This window comes from Loxodonta africana, chromosome 25, assembly GCF_030014295.1.
Source record: "Loxodonta africana isolate mLoxAfr1 chromosome 25, mLoxAfr1.hap2, whole genome shotgun sequence".
Taxonomy (NCBI): Eukaryota; Metazoa; Chordata; class Mammalia; order Proboscidea; family Elephantidae; genus Loxodonta; species Loxodonta africana.
The window spans coordinates 53,361,728-53,377,697 of record NC_087366.1 but is presented as its reverse complement, the minus strand read 5'-3'; the positions used below and the strand labels follow the sequence as shown (position 1 = coordinate 53,377,697).

Below are 15,970 nucleotides of genomic sequence, written 5' to 3'. Positions count from 1 at the left end.
AATGATAGATAATAATAGCTATATTGAATGCTGACTGTGCTAAGAATTGTTTTAACTCCTTTACATGGCTTAACTCATCTATTCCTCATAACAACCCTATAAGATTAGTACTATAGCATCCTGTGTTATTTTGTAGATGAGGAAATGAAGGCATAGGGATATCAAGCAATAGGATTTTAAAGTTAGCAGTCTGGCTCCAAAACTCTTCAGCTTTATTGAGGTATAATTTAAATATAATAAAATTAACTACTTTTAAATGTAGAGTTTGATTAGTTTTGACAAATGTATGTAGTCGAGTAACTACCTCTACAATCATGATATAGATTAGAACATGCCCATCAACCCCTAAAGTTCCCGGTGCCCTTAACACTAGCAACCACTGGTCTGTTTTCTGTCGCTATAATTTAGACTTTGCTAGAATTTCACATAAATGGAATCCATATAAATGCAATATTGGGTGTCTGGCTTTTTGAGATGCATTCGTAGTAGTTGTCCATCACTTTTAATTGCTGAATAATATTCCATTGAGTGGATATACTACATTTTGTTTATCCATTCATCAGTTTCTGAACATTTGGGTTGTTTCCAGTTTTTGACCATTGGTAGTGTAGCTGCTATGAACATTCACATACAAATTTTTTGATAAGCATGGCTTTTAATTTCTCTTGGATAAATACTGAGGAACAGAATTTCAAGATTATATGGTAAATGTACGTTTAGCTTTATAAGAAACTACCAAATTGTTTTCCAAAGTGGTTACACCACTTCGCATTCCCACTAGGAATGTATGAGAGTTCTAGTTGCTACATAGCCTCATCAACACTTGATATTGTCAATCTTTTTAATTTTAGCCATTTACTATTGGGTATGTTATGATATGATATCTCATTATGATTTTAATTTGCCTTTCCCTAATGACTAATGGCATCGACCATGTTTTCATGTCTATTTTTGCCATCTGTAAATCTTCTTTAGTCAAGTGTCTATTCAAATTTTTTTTCATATTTTCATTGAGTTGTTTATCTTTTACTTATTGAGTGGCAATGGTTCTTTATATATCCTGGATATAAGTCCTTTGCCAAAAACCAAACCCTTTGCCACTGAGTTAATTCTGATTCATAGTGAAACCCTATAGGACAGAACTGCCTCATAGGGTTTCCAAGGCTGTAAATCTTTATGGAAGCAGACTGCCACATCTTCTCCCACCAGTGGTTGGCGAGTTTGAACCATTAACCTTTCAGTTAGCAGCCGAGCACTTAACCACTGTGCCACTAGAGCTCCCCATAAGTCCTTTACTGGATATGTATTTTGCAAATATTTTCTCCTAGTCTGTGCAAAACCTGTACTCTTAACCACCACCTATATGGTCTCTCAATATTTATTGTAATGAATGAGAAACTTCTGCAGAGTGATAACATCTTTCTAATAGCAATTGGAGGTTTTGCAACTAACAAGGAGCAAAGAAATCCCGTTAAATTTTTTGTTTAAATACTCAATGTTTACATTTTTGCTATTAATGGATTTCTTCTATTTTTATTACAGAACTGAGCATCCCTTCTTGAATTCGAAGAATTGATGAGACCACAGCTGTTATTATCTTTGAACTCTCTGTCTTTACCATCCCCTGAAGATAACTAGATACCTCTCAGTTATGTAAACACTGCCCTGGGCAACTTTCCCTAGGTTGCCTATTTTTAATTTACTAGTTGTTTTACTTTCCTTATGGAAAAAGAACATTTCCAGCAGTTAGAAGTAGAGAATAGTGGACATTCCAAAAGGACTACACCCAGAAGAATCATCCATTTTGTTGATGGAGACATCATGGAAGAATATAGCACAGAGGAAGAGGAGGAGGAAGACAATGAGGAAGAGGGAATGAATTCAACACCTGACCATGTAAGCTTAGAATATCAATATTAGGAAACATGGGGGCTGAGTGAGTGAGTTATTGAGCAAGACAAGGTTTGTAGAAAGTATAGTTTTAAGCTAAGTCCTGAATCTCCTTGATTTTCTTTCTAGATCTGTGTATAGTCAGGTCATACTTTTGATAATCTTAGTTTTCTCATCTGTGAGAGAGAAAATGGAACATGTTATAAAGCATTTTGAAACCTCAACATGAAAGATTGTGTAATCAACACTCTTGTTCTTAATCATTCTCAGCTTGGTTTCTTTCTTTTTTTTCAGACTAAACTTTCGTGGGGATCCTATCTACGGTTTTGGGCAGGGCGAATAGCAAGCACTTCATTTTCTAGTAAGTACTGCTAAAGTAATTTTTTCTGTCCTAAATATATAACCCTCAGAGTTAGATGGGGTTTCTAATGGTTGAATACATTCCAGGGCATTCTGAAAAAGTGATGAGCTCATCTTGGGTCTGTGCTTGGACATTCCAATGGCATAAAACCTCACGTCTTCAAACAGACACTTCCATGTTTTGCCAACTCTTGTTAATAAATTCTTTCTTATGTTGGCTCAAATTTTGTCTTCTTTTAAAGTTCTTCCAGTTGACTCTAGTTGTCTTTATTAGGGCCATACAAAACTAGCCTACATTCCTCTTTCATAGGTCAAATAGTCAAGTATTTAAAGACAATAGTCAGGTCTCCCTGAGTTGACTCTTTGCTGAATAAACTTACAAGTATTTTTAAACTATTGTTATATGACATAGTTCCAAGTCCTCTCATCATAGTCACTGTGTTATAAACATGAACTTTACTGACCCCTCCTGGGGGTATAATGAATGGCTTAAGGGGCTATTTATAATGCGTAAAATACTAAATCTTATTTTGCTTGATTTTCGCCAGCTTAGGACACAATTTGCCACATCTAATTACTCATTTCCTTCTAACTTGTATATGCTTGTGCATATGCTAGGGAAAAAATTACTTTAGAAATCTGAGAAAATATAAAATGTAGCTCTTAGAATTTATCTTCATTCATTCATTAAATAAATATTTCCTGAGTACCTATTTTTGTGCCCAGCACTGAGCTGGACCCTGGAAACCAAAGACAAAAGACACAGTCCTGCTTTCAAGGGGCTCAATATTTGACGGATGATACAGACCAGGAAACATTCTTATAATATGTCGCCACAATTGCCAGAATAGGATAGCACATGGACAAAGGGCTGGGAGACTCAGGAAAGCTGACATATGGAGGCGACATCTCAACAGAGCTATGAAAGTATGTCAGGCTAAGGCCAGCTTGGGGTCTGGGGTATGAGGATGATCAGAGAGTCTTTAAATTACAGTGAAAAGTGATGATAGGGATGATTTAACCAGATAATATGAGCCTCTAAGAAATAAGTGCTTTTACGTAAGGCTAGATAGAGGATTGATGGTTTGGAAGTTACACTGGGGACCAAGTGACTACAGGCCCTACCCTGATGATATACCTTGATAGAAGCAATGTAGCCTTCTAAGGAGGTTTATGCTTTAGTTACGGCAAGATTGTTTAAAGAGGTGGAATGTTTTGGAGGAAGGGACCCATGGAAGATTAGGTCAGGGGAAAGAAATAAAAAAATCAATATGGTCTGTTGGATTCCTCTACATCAACAAAGAGAACTTTAAAGAGGAAATCACCAAATCAATACCATTTACAGTAGCCCCCAAGAAGATAAAATACTTAGGAATAAATCTAACCGGAGACATAAAAGATCTATACAAAGAAAACTACAAGACACTACTGCAAGAAACCAAAACAGACCTACACAAGTAGAAAGACATACCTGAATCGACTCGATGGCACTGGGTTGACTGGATTTTGCTCATAGGTAGGAAGACGCAACACTCTGAAAATGTCAATTCTACCTAAAGTGATCTACAGATACAATGCAATCTAAATCCAAATTCCAATGACATTTTTTAATGAGCTGGAGAAACAAATCACCAATTTCACTTGGAAAGGGAAGAGGCCCTGGATAAGTAAAGCATTACTGAAAAAGAAGAACAAAGTGGGAGGCCTCACACAACCTGATTTTAGAACCTATTATACCGCCATGGTAGTCAAAACAGCCTGGTGCTGGTATAACAACAGATACATAGACCAATGGAACAGAATTGAGAATCCAGACATAAATTCATCCACCTATGTGCAGCTGATATTTGACAAAGGCCCAAAATCCATTAAATGGGGAAAAGACAGTCTCTTTAACAAATGGTGCTGGCATAACCGAATATCCATACCTCACACCATGCACAAAACCGAACTCAAAATGGATCAAAGACCTAAATGTAAAATCTAAAACAATAAAGATCATGGAAGAAAAAATAGGGACAGTGCTAGGAGACTTATTACATGGCATAAACAGAATACAAAACATTAACTAACTAACAATGCACAAACACCAGAAGAGAAACTAGATAACTGGGAGCTCCTAAAAATCAAACACTTATGCTCATCAAAAGACTTCACCAAAAGAGTAAAAAGACAGCCTACAGGCTGGGAAAAAATTTTGGCTACAACATATTTGTTCAGGGTCTAATCTCTAAAATCTACAAGATACTGGAAAACTTCAACAACACGGAGACAATAACCCAATTAAAAAATGGGCGAAGGATATGAACAGGCACTTCACCAAAGAAGACATTCAGGTGGTTAACAGATACATGAGGAAATGCTCACAATCATTAGCCATTAGAGAAATGCAAATCAAAACTACAATGAGATACCATCTAACCCCAACAAGGCTACCATTAATCCAAAAAACACAAAATAATAAATGTTGGAGAGGTTGTGGAGAGACTGGAACACTTATAACACAGCTGGTGGGAATGTAAAATGGTACAACCACTTTGAAAGTCTATTTGGCACTTCCTTAAAAAGCTAGAAATACAAGTACCATACAATCCATCAATCCCACTCCTTGAGAAATAGGAGCCGTCACTCTAATAGATATATGCACACCCGTGCTCATTGCGGCACTGTTTACAATAGCAAAAAAAAATAAATAGCAAGAAGGTGGAAATAACCTAGGTGCCCATCAACAGATGAATGGATAAACACATTATGGTATATTCACACAATGGAATGCTATACAACAATAAAGAACAATGAATCCGAGAAACATCTCATGACATGGATGAAGCTGGAAGGCATTATGCTGAGTGAAATTGTTGTCGTTATTAGGTGCTGTCAGTCAGTTCCAACTTATAGCGACTCTACATACAACAGAATGAAACAGTGCCCGGTCCTGCACCATCCTTACAGTTGTTGTTATGCTTGAGCTCATAGTTGCAGCCACTGTGTCAATCCACCTTGTTGAAGGTCTTCCTCTTTTCTGCTGATCCTGTACTTTGCCAACCATGATGTCCTTCTCCAGTGACCGATCCCTCCTGACAACATGTCCAAAGTATGGAAGATGCAGTCTCACCATCCTTGGTTCTAAGGAGCATTCTGGTTGTACTTCTTCCAAGACACATTTGTTCTTTCTTTTGGCAGCCCATGGTATATTCAATATTCTTTGCCTACACAGTTCAAAGGCGTCAATTCTTCTTCAGTCTTCCTTATTCATTGTCCAGCTTTCACATGCATATGATGCGATTGAAAATACCATGGCGAGGGGCAAGCGAACCTTAGTCTTCAAGGTGACATCTTTGCTTTTCAACACTTTGAAGAGGTCCTTTGCAGCAGATTTACCCAATGCAATGTATCATTTGATTTCATGACTGCTGCTTCCATGGCTGTTGATTGTGGACCCAAGTAAAATGAAATCCTTGACAACTTCAATCTTTTCTCCATTTATCATGATGTTGCTCATTGGTCCACTTGTGAGGATTTTTGTTTTCTTTATGCTCAGGTGCAATCCAAACTGAAGGCTGTGGTCTTTGATCTTCATTAGTAAGTGCTTCAAGTCCTCTTCACTTTCAGCAAGCAAGGTTGTGTCATCTGCATAACGCAGGTTGTTAATAAGTCTTCCTCCAATCCTGATCCCCTGTTTTTCTTCTTATAGTCGAGCTTCTCAGATTATTTGCTCAGCATACAGATTGAATAGGTATGGTGAAAGGATACAACCCTGTCACAAACCCTTCCTGACTTTAAACCGATTGGTATCCCCTTATTCTGTCCAAACAACTGCCTCTTGATCTATGTAAAGATTCCTCATGAACACAATTAAGTGTTCTGGAATTCCCATTCTTTGCAAAGTTACCCATGATTTGTTATGATCCACAGTCGAATGCCTTTGCATAGTCAATAAAACACAGGTAAACATCCTTCTGGTATTCTCTGCTTTCAGTTCGGATCCATCTGACATCAGCAATGAAATCCCTGGTTCCATGTCCTCTTCTGAAACCAGCCTGAATTTCTGGCAGTTCCCTGTCGATATACTGCTGCAGCTGTTTTTGAATAATCTTCAGCAAAATTTTGCCTGCATGTGATATTAATGATATTGTTCTGTAATTTCCACATTCAGTTGGATCACCTTTCTTGGGAATGGGCATAAATATGGATCTCTTCCAGTCAGTTGGCCAGGAAGCTGTCTTCCATATTTCTTGGCATAGATGAGTGAGCACCTCCAGCGCTGCATCGGTTTGTTGAGACATCTCAATTGATATTCCATCAATTCCTGGAGACTTGTTTTTCACCAGTGCCTTCAGAGAAGCTTGGACTTCTTCCTTCAGTACCATCAGTGAAATCAGTCACAAAAGGACAGATATTGTACAAGACATCCATTATAAGAATTCAAGAAAAGGTTTAAACATAGAAGAAAACATTCTTTGTTGGTTACAAGGCTGGGGAGGGAGGGAGAGGGAAATCCACTAACTAGACAAAAAAAACCAAACCAAGCCCATTGCCGTCGGGTCAATTCCGACTCAACCTGCTGACCTTTTGGTTAGTAGCCATAGCACTTAATCACTATAAGAATTATCTTAGGTGAAGGGGAGGACGATACACAATACAGGGAAAGTTAGCACAACTGGACTAAACCAAAAGCTAAAAAGTTTTCTGGACATAACCAAACAGTAAGAAGGACAAAGTAGCAGGGGCAGGGGTCTGGGAACCATGATTTCGGGGGACATCTGGGTCAATTGGCATAACAAAGTTTAGTAAGGTAATGTTCTGCATCCCACTTTGGTCGGTGGCGTTGAGGGTCTTAAAAGCTAGCTAGTGACCATCTGAGATGCATCAATTGGTCCCAACACACCTGGAGCAAAGGAGAATGAAGAACACCAAAGACACAAGGAAAGTATTACCCTAAGAGACAAAAAGGGCCACATAAACTAGAGACTACATCAGCCTGAGACCAGAAGAACTAGATGGTGCCTGGCTACCACCAATGACTGCCCTGACAGGGAACACAACAGAGAGTCCCTGATGGCACAGGAGAAAAGTGGGGTGCAGAACTCAAATTCCAGTAAAAAGAGCAGACTTAATGGTCTGACTGAGACTAGAGGAACCCCAGAAGACTTGGCCCCCAGACTCTCTGTTAACCCAGAAATAAAACCATTCCCCAAGTGAACTCTTCAGGCAAATATTAGACTGGACTATAAGACATAAAATGATGCTTGTGAAGAGTGTGCTTCTTAGCTGAAGTAGATACATGAGACTAAATGGACAGAGTACAACTGCCCCACAGAGTTTCCAAGGAGCGCCTGGCGGACTTGAACTGCCAACCTCTTGGTTAGCAGCCGTAATATTTAACCACCACGCCACCAGGGTTTCCCAATGGCACTTAACGACAACAAATCTTTCCAAAAATATTCAAGCTCTTCATTCTGTGTGTTTGTCACTGTGCCTAGTACATGTGCAGAAAACTTCTAAAATATTAGAATACATCTGTTTATGAACTACTAGAATTACCAGGGCCGTCCGAGTTCCACCTCTACCCATATTCTCTGTGTAGAGATGAGGGTGCGGACTGCTAGCATATTTATGTCTCCACTACTTTCTGGAGGAGTCCCTGGGTGGTGCAAAGGGTTAAGCACTCATCTCCTAGCCAAAATGTTAGAGGTTCAAGTCCACCAAGAGCCACCTTAGAAGAAAGTCTTAGTGATCTATTCCCAGAAAATCACGCTGAAAACCCTACAGAGTGCGGGCTACAATGACGCTCGTGGGGCCGCTGTGGGTCAGAACCGACTCGAGGGCTGCTAGTCACCGGCTACCATCTGCAGCCTCCAAGCAGAAGCACTTCTGCACCTCTGTTTGGAGCCCTGAAGGAAGCTGAACTCACCACGCAGGACATCCTGCCAGCCTGAGTCGAAGCCCAACATGTAAATCACTGTGATCCCCCTGCTCTCCTCCATCCTCTGAGTCCCATGTGGATTTACTATTATTATTATTATTGTGCTTTAGGTGAAAGTTTACAGCTCAAGTTAGGTTTTCATATAAAAATTTATGCAAACATTGTATGTGACCCTAGTTGCTATCCCTGTAATGTGACAGCACACTCCCCATTTCCACCCCGGATTTTCTAGGTCCATTCAACCTCCTCCTGTTCCCTTTCTACCTTCTCATCTTGCCTCTGGACAGGATAAAACACAGCCCAGTGCTGCACCATCCTCACATGAGCCTGTCGTTACAGCTACTGTGTCAATCCATCTCACTGAGGGTCTTCCTCTCTTTTGCTGATCCTCTACTTTACCAAGCATGATGTCCTTCTCCAGGGACTGGTCTCTCCTGAAGACATGTCTAAAGTATGTGGGACGTAGTCTCACCATCCTCACTTCTAAGGAGCATTCTGGCTGTACTTCTTCCAAGACAGATTTGTTCATTCTTCTGGAACTCCATGGTATATTCAATATTCTTCTCCAACACCATAATTCCAAGGCGTCAATTATTCTTTGGTCTCCCTTATCCATTGTTCAGCTTCCATGTGCATATGAAGCAACTGAAAATAACATGGCTTGGGTCAGGCACACCTTAGTCCTCAAATTGACACCTTTGCTTTTTAACACTTTAAAGAGGTCCTTTGCAGCAGATTTACCCAATGGAAAGACAAGACACGTGAAAAATAGAGAGTATCATTTTCATGTGTTATATGAGCAAAAATGTTCCATGAGGTGGAGTGAGTCAGGGGAATCAGGGAATCCTACAGCGGTGGGCCAGATGCACTACACTTTTAAAAGAAGCATTTCTAGGAAACACCTTTAGGAGTCCACTTATTCATGCTAACCATTTACCCCCCCTCCAACTTTAACAATTAATGCCAAGCCTGCAGGCCACCTTGCTGGTGGCAGACAGCAAAGTCCTTAAACTCCTGAAGGAGTTTGTCTGGACGCATGGCAGAATTTTTGACATGAGTCTTTTTAACACAAGATTGTGTTTTTGGTGTAATTTGAAATATTCTCATAGCTGGTATTCAGCTGCTATGCACGGCAATGGGCAGCATCTGTCCTGATTGGCCAAGACCCATGCTGTACCTGTTGTTAAGTGTTTTGAAAATCTCTCATGTGATCTTTACCTGGACTGTCTCATGATACAGCTCATGATATATTACATCAAGTTTAGATGTAATTCGATATGAAGATAGAAGATTTGACAAATTCCTTTTGAGTCCTAGAATTGTTTTGAGAGTACAGAGCAATTGACATCTTTTCTCAGCCTTGAAATTAAAAACAAAACTTAAACCAGTTGTTACTGTGTCATTTCTGACTCATGATGACCGACCCATGTGGGTCAAAGTAGAAATGTGCCCCCTAGGGTTTCCAATGGCTGATTTTTCAGAAGTAGATGGCCAGGTCTTTCTTCCAAGATGCCCCCAGGGTGGACTCAAACCTCCAGTCTTTCAGTTAGCAACTGAGCGTTTTAACTGTTTGGACCACCCAGGAAATCGGCCTTGAAGTTTAGCGTAGTAATAGATTACTTGCAGGCAAATTTAAACTCTCTGCACCTCTTGTTATTAATTCAGTTTACCAAAGTGTTTGCTCTTCCCTTTTTTAGCGTGTGAATTCCTTGGTGAAAGATTTGCTGTCTTGTTTGGTCTCGATCAACCCAAATATCAGTATATGTTAAACGAGTACTATCGAACACAAAATAAGGTATGTGACAGCCTGAAAGGAACACCATGGGCCCTGACAAGGGAAGGTTAGTTGCTCTAATTTTAGGGTGGTGGAGAGAAGTATTTTCCCACCTGGTAATCAAATCTCACTTTTTTTTTGGGGGGGGGGGGTCTGGTCAGACTGACTTCTTTATCTACTGCCCCTCACCTCGCAACACTTCTTCTTACTTGCCTCTCTTGTGAGGGTTACAACGTCAGGAGATGGGTCATAGAGGGTAGTAGAGCATGAAGCTTGAGACTGCTTCAAGGAGAAGCTTCTCACAAGGACGTCCCTACACGGAGGGAGTTCAAAGGTATTTGGTCTTACAGTTAAACATTTCCTTATTTCTCTCCTGAACAGGAACTTGACAGGGAAGTTGAAAGGAATGGTGCAGAGGCCCAGTCAGCTGATGTTCCTAATGAAAAGTGTCACCTGCAAGCCAGGGGCCGAGATTATGGGACCCAACAACAGGACACTGCAGAGGGTGTCCCTCGTGGGAGCACCTCATCCAGGGAGAGCCTGGTGGCCAACTCCAGCCCATGAAGGGCAGCAGTACCTGTGGCTTTCTTTAGTTCTCTGTTCCTTGACAATTGATTACCATGGCAACAGCACACAGGTTGCCCTTCTGACACAGATCTGACCCCAATTTCCTTGTGGTTTATTTTCAAGCATCCCAGATTGCAAGCAGCCATCAGAGTAATTTCGGATTCTTTCTCAATGTGAGCTTTTATTTACAAGCCCTGGGCCCCAACTTCACCCTTGTTACCCCTGATACAAGTCCTGTTAGTTGGTTGTAGTCTGTTAGCATTGATATTTGCACACTTGTACTAATGCCTTAGAAAACTTGAACCCGCCAGTTTTGGGCTGCAACTCTTTTTCTTTGGGCCAGGGTGCAGAGAAGAAGCTCTGTTCCTCAGGAAAGCCTTTGGGCATCACAAAGTCTAAGTAATCCCCCTTTAGCGTTTGGCATGAAGCAACATGGCTTGGTTGCAGCTAGCTTTATAATAAGCAAAAATTGTTTATAACTGTGTTACAAGATGTTTACATAGTCTTTAAGAATGAGATGTTTTTCCTAGTAATCAATCAATAAATAAAATTATTTAAGCTCTAGTATTTGGAAAACAAACAAAAAAAATGATATTCTTTTTTATTTGTCAGCCTATTTCAAAACCTGGAAAGACCAAACATGAATGTCATACATAGCTAGATAGCATAGGCTGTGCTGCCCAAAGGTAGCTGTGATGTAACAGCAAAAACACAGCACTTGCAGTGAGAAGGCCGGAGTTCAAGTCTCAGTTCTTCCATTTCCTAGTTGTGTGTTTTAAGTCTCCAAATTTCTGAGCTCCTGTCTCTTTCTTTGTGAAACAGGGATGGCATTTGTTTATCCCTCAAGGGTATTGTTAAACAAATTGAGGTAATAAATGTGAAAACACTTTTCTAAACTGTATTTGTTGTTAATATTTAATTAATAGCTGTTGTAGACTGTTACCTCGATGGCCCCCAAAGAACAATACCTTCTCAAATTCACCCCCTTGTGTAGTCTCACCCACACTGATGCTGGGCTTGGCCATGTGACTTTCTTTGGCCAATGGGATAGTAGTAAATGTGTATTGATTGTAGTTACTAATGTTGAGCCAATATCCTGGTTTCACGGGGTCTGAGGGGTCTCTCCTTGCTGTAGAGTCGTGTTCTTCGTCTGACATGCTCTGTTAGTCTAGTTTCAAGATGAAGTCAACCTGAGGGTTTATGACGGGGCAGAAGAAGTAACCTCATCTATTAGTTAAGCCTTGGTTACATGAATCTCGGGTGTCAGGTCATACTAAAAATATGCCCTTGGTTTGCTTGCTATTTTGGTTCAGAATAGGCCCCAGTAATGGACTTTTTTTTTTTTAATTGTGGTAAAATATAGGTAACAATGCATCAGTCATTGTAACTATTTTTAAGTGTACAATTCAGTGATATTACTCACATTCACCATGTTGTGCCACCATCAGCACCGTCCATTTCCAAAGGTTTTTCATCATCTAAACAGGGCCTAAATGCCCCTCAAGGAATACCTCCCCATTTCATTTCCCCCAGCCCCTGGTAACCACTCCTAAACTTTCGACCCTGTACACTTGCCTGTTCTGGATAATTCATGTAAGTTGGATCATATGATATTTGTCCTTTTGTGACTGACTTCTTCCACTCCGTATAGTGTTTTCAAGGTTCATGCATGTCGTACACAGCATGTATCAGGACTTTATTTCTCCTCATGGCTCTTAAGACCCCATTTTATGAATGCACCACATTTTTTAAATCCGTTCATCCATCCGTTGATGAACCTTTGAGCTGTTTCCACCCTTCGGCTATTGCGAATAATGCTCCAAGGAACACTGGTGCACAAACACCTGCTGCAGTCCCTGTTTTCCAGTCTTCTTGGTACGTGCCTCGGAGTGGCACTGCTGGGCCGAGCGGTAACTTTACGCTTAGCTCTCTGAGGAACCGGCAAGCTGTTTTCCGCAGTCACTGCGCGATTTTCCATTCCTACCAGCAATGAATGAGGATCGCAAAGGACGCTTTTTGACTTTTCCGCTTTTCTCAAAAATTAAATGGTAGCCTGGAAGATATTCATTCACTTACTTCTGATTCCAGAGAACTAGGCAAAACCAATAATTATATCTAGGAAATGTTACCACTCAATCTAATTTTCTTTTCCACTAATAGAAAGGGAAGTTTCCTTCCCTTCTAGCCAATAACCATATCCAGTGGCTACAACAATGGGGTCGAACATAACAACAATTATGAGAATGGCACAGGACTGGGCAGTGTTTCATTCTGTTCTTCATAGGGTTGCTATGAGTTGGAACTGACTGGATGGCACCTAACAACAACAACAACATAGAGTGTTACATTGGTGACCCCCAAAGAACCATGCCTTCTCAAATTCACCCTCTTGTATAGTCTCACCCACATTGATGCTGAGCTTGTCCATGTGACTTTATTTGGCCGATGGGATAGTAGTAAATACGTGTCATAATGTTATCAATATTGCAGAAGTATCCTGTTTTTCAAATCAATTGAATCTTAAGCAAAATATAATAAGGAAGGCAAATGGAACCTAATGCCCAGAACTTACTGGTCTGTGGCTGCAAGATAAGGTCACATTTCCACTAATGTTGTTGTTCTTAGGTGCCGTCGAGTCTGTTCCAACTCATAGCGACCCTGTGCACAACAGAACAAAACACTGCCCCGTCCTGAGCCACCCTTACAATCGTTGTTATGTTTGAGCTCATTGTTGCAGCCACTGTGTCAATCCACCTCGATGAGGGCCTTCCTCTCTTCTGCTGACCCTGTACTCTGCCAAGCATGATGTCCTTCTCCAGGTACTGATCCCTCCTGACAACATGTCCAAAGTATGGAAGACGCAGTCTCACCATCCTTGCTTCTAAGGAGCATTCTAGTTGTACTTCTCCTAAGACAAATTTGTTCATTCTTTTGGCAGTCCATGGTATATTCAATATTCTTTGCCAACACCACAGTTCAAAGGCGTCAATTCTTCTTCGGTCTTCCTTATTCATTGCGCAGCTTTCACATGCAGATGATGTGATTGAAAATACCATGGCTTGGGTCAGGCACACCTTAGTCTTCAGGGTGACATCTTTGCTCTTCAATGCTTTAAAGAGGTCCTTTGCAGCAGATTTACCCAATGCAATGCGTCTTTTGATTCCCTGGCTGCTGCTTCCGTGCCTGTTAATTGTGGATCCAAGTAAAATGAAACCCTTGACAACTTCAATCTTTTCTCCGTTTGTCATGATGTTGCTCATGGGTCCAGTTGTGAGGATTTTTTTTTTTTTATGTTCAGGTGCAATCCATACTGAAGGCTGTGGTCTTTGATCTTCATTAGGAAGTGCTTCAAACCCTCTTCACTTTCTGCAAGCAAGGTTGTGTCATCTGCCTAACGGAGGTTGTTAATGAGTCTTCCTCCAATCCTGATGCCCCGTCCTTCTTCATATAGTCCAGCTTCTCGTATTATTTGCTCAGCATACAGATTGAATAGGTATGATAAAAGAATACAACCCTGATGCACGCCTTTCCTGACTTTAAACCGATCGATATCCCCTTGTTCTATCTGAACAACTGCCTCTTGATCTACGTAAAGGTTCCTCATGAGCACAATTAAGTGTTCTGGAATTCCCAGTATTTGCAATGTTATCCATAATTTGTTATGATCCACACAGTCAAATGCCTTTGCATAGTCAATAAAACACAGGTAAACATCCTTCTGGTATTCTCTGCTTTCAGCCGGGATCCATCCGACAACAGCAATGAAATCCCTGGTTCCATGTCCTCTTCTGAAACCGGCCTGAATTTCTGGCAGTTCCCTGTCAATCCACTGCTACAGCCGTTTTTGAATGATCTTCAGCAAAATTTTGCTTGTGTGTGATATTAACGATATTGTTCTATAATTTCCACAATCAGTTGGATCACCTTTCTTGGGAATAGGCATAAATATGGATCTCTTCCAGTCAGTTGGCCAGGAAGCTGTCTTCCATATTTCTTGGCATAGACGAGTGAGCACCTCCAGTGCTGCATCTCTTTGTTGAAACATCTCAGTTGATATTCCATCAGTTCCTGGAGCTTTGTTTTTCACCAGTGCCTTCAGAGAAGCTTGGACTTCTTCCTTCAGTTCCATTGGTTTCTGATCATATGCCACCTCTTGAAATGTTTGAACACAGACTAATTTTTTTGGTATAATGACTGTGTATTCCTTCCATCTTCTTTTAATGCTTCCTGCATCGTTTAATATTTTCCCCATAGAATCTTTCACTATTGCAACTCTAGGCTTGAATTTTTTGTTCAGTTCTTTCAGCTTGAGAAACACCGAGCATGTTCTTCCCTTTTGCTTTTCCATCTCCAGCTCTTTGCACGTGTCATTATAATACTTTACTTTGTCTTTTCGAGAGGCCTTTTGAGATCTTCTGTTCAGTTCTTTTACTTCATCAATTCTTCCTTTTGCTTTAGATGCTCGACACTCAAGAGCAAGTTTCAGAGTCTCCTCTGACATCCATCTCAGTCTTTTCTTTCTTTCCTGTCTTTTCAATGACCTCTTGCTTTCTTCATGGATGATGTCATTCCACAACTCGTCTGGTCTTCAGTCACTTGTGTTCAATACGTCAAATCTATTCTTGAGATGGTCTCTAAATTCAGGTGGGATATACTCAAGATCATATTTTGGCTCTTGTGGACTTGCTGTGATTTTCTTCAGTTTCAGCTTGAACTTGCATATGAACAATTGATGGTCTGTTCCATAGTTGGCCCCTGGCCTTGTTCTGACTGATGATATTGAGCTTTTCCATTGTCTCTTTCCACAGATGTAGTCAATTTGATTTCTGTGTTCCATCTGGCGAGGTCCATGTGTATAATCACCGTTTATGTTGGTGAAAGAAGGTATTTGCAATGAAGAAGTCGTTGGTCTTGCAAAATTCTATCATTCGCTCTCCGGAATTGTTTCTATCACCAAGGCCGTATTTTCCAACTACTGATCCTTCTTCTTTGTTTCCAACTTTCGCATTCTAATTGCCAGTAATTATCAATGCATCTTGATTGAATGTTCAATTAATTTCAGACTGCAGCAGCTGATAAAATCTTCTATTCATTTTTGGCCCTAGTGGTTGGTGTGTATATTTGAATAATAGTTGTAGTAACTGGTCTTCTTTGTAGGCGTATGGATATTATCCTATCACTGACAGCGATGTACTTCAGGATAGATCTTGAAATGTTCTTTTTGATGATGAATGCAACACCATTCCTCTTCAAGTTGTCATTCCCGGCATAGCAGACTATATGATTGTCTGATCCAAAATGGCCAATACCAGTCTATTTCAGTTCACTAATTTTTTAATGCCTAGGATATCGATGTTTATGTGTCCCATTTCATTTTTGATGATTTCCAATTTTCCTAGATTCATACTTCGTATCTTCCAGGTTCCGATTATTAATGGATGTTTGCAGCTGTT

At 40.4% G+C, this 15,970-nt stretch overlaps 1 protein-coding gene across 1 annotated transcript; it reads left to right on the top strand.

Annotated features, from left to right (window-relative positions):
* The first annotated feature begins 1,504 nt into the window (after nt 1-1,504).
* Nucleotides 1,505-10,748, top strand: FAM177B (family with sequence similarity 177 member B). The gene is made up of 4 exons (XM_003410947.4): nt 1,505-1,896; nt 2,185-2,251; nt 9,874-9,971; nt 10,332-10,748. The coding sequence occupies exons 1-4, from the start codon at nt 1,723-1,725 to the stop codon at nt 10,512-10,514; spliced, it is 522 nt and encodes a 173-aa protein (XP_003410995.1). The 5' UTR covers nt 1,505-1,722; the 3' UTR covers nt 10,515-10,748.
* The last annotated feature ends 5,222 nt before the right edge of the window (nt 10,749-15,970 follow it).

Excerpts from the sequence above, each read along its gene's own strand:
- FAM177B (XM_003410947.4), top strand. The coding sequence starts at position 1,723 with ATGGAAAAAGAACATTTCCAGCAGTTAGAAGTAGAGAATAGTGGACAT. Across the intron at positions 2,252-9,873 it reads AGCAAGCACTTCATTTTCTA|CGTGTGAATTCCTTGGTGAA; the intron begins GTAAGTACTGCT and ends TCCCTTTTTTAG. Across the intron at positions 9,972-10,331 it reads ACTATCGAACACAAAATAAG|GAACTTGACAGGGAAGTTGA; the intron begins GTATGTGACAGC and ends TCTCCTGAACAG.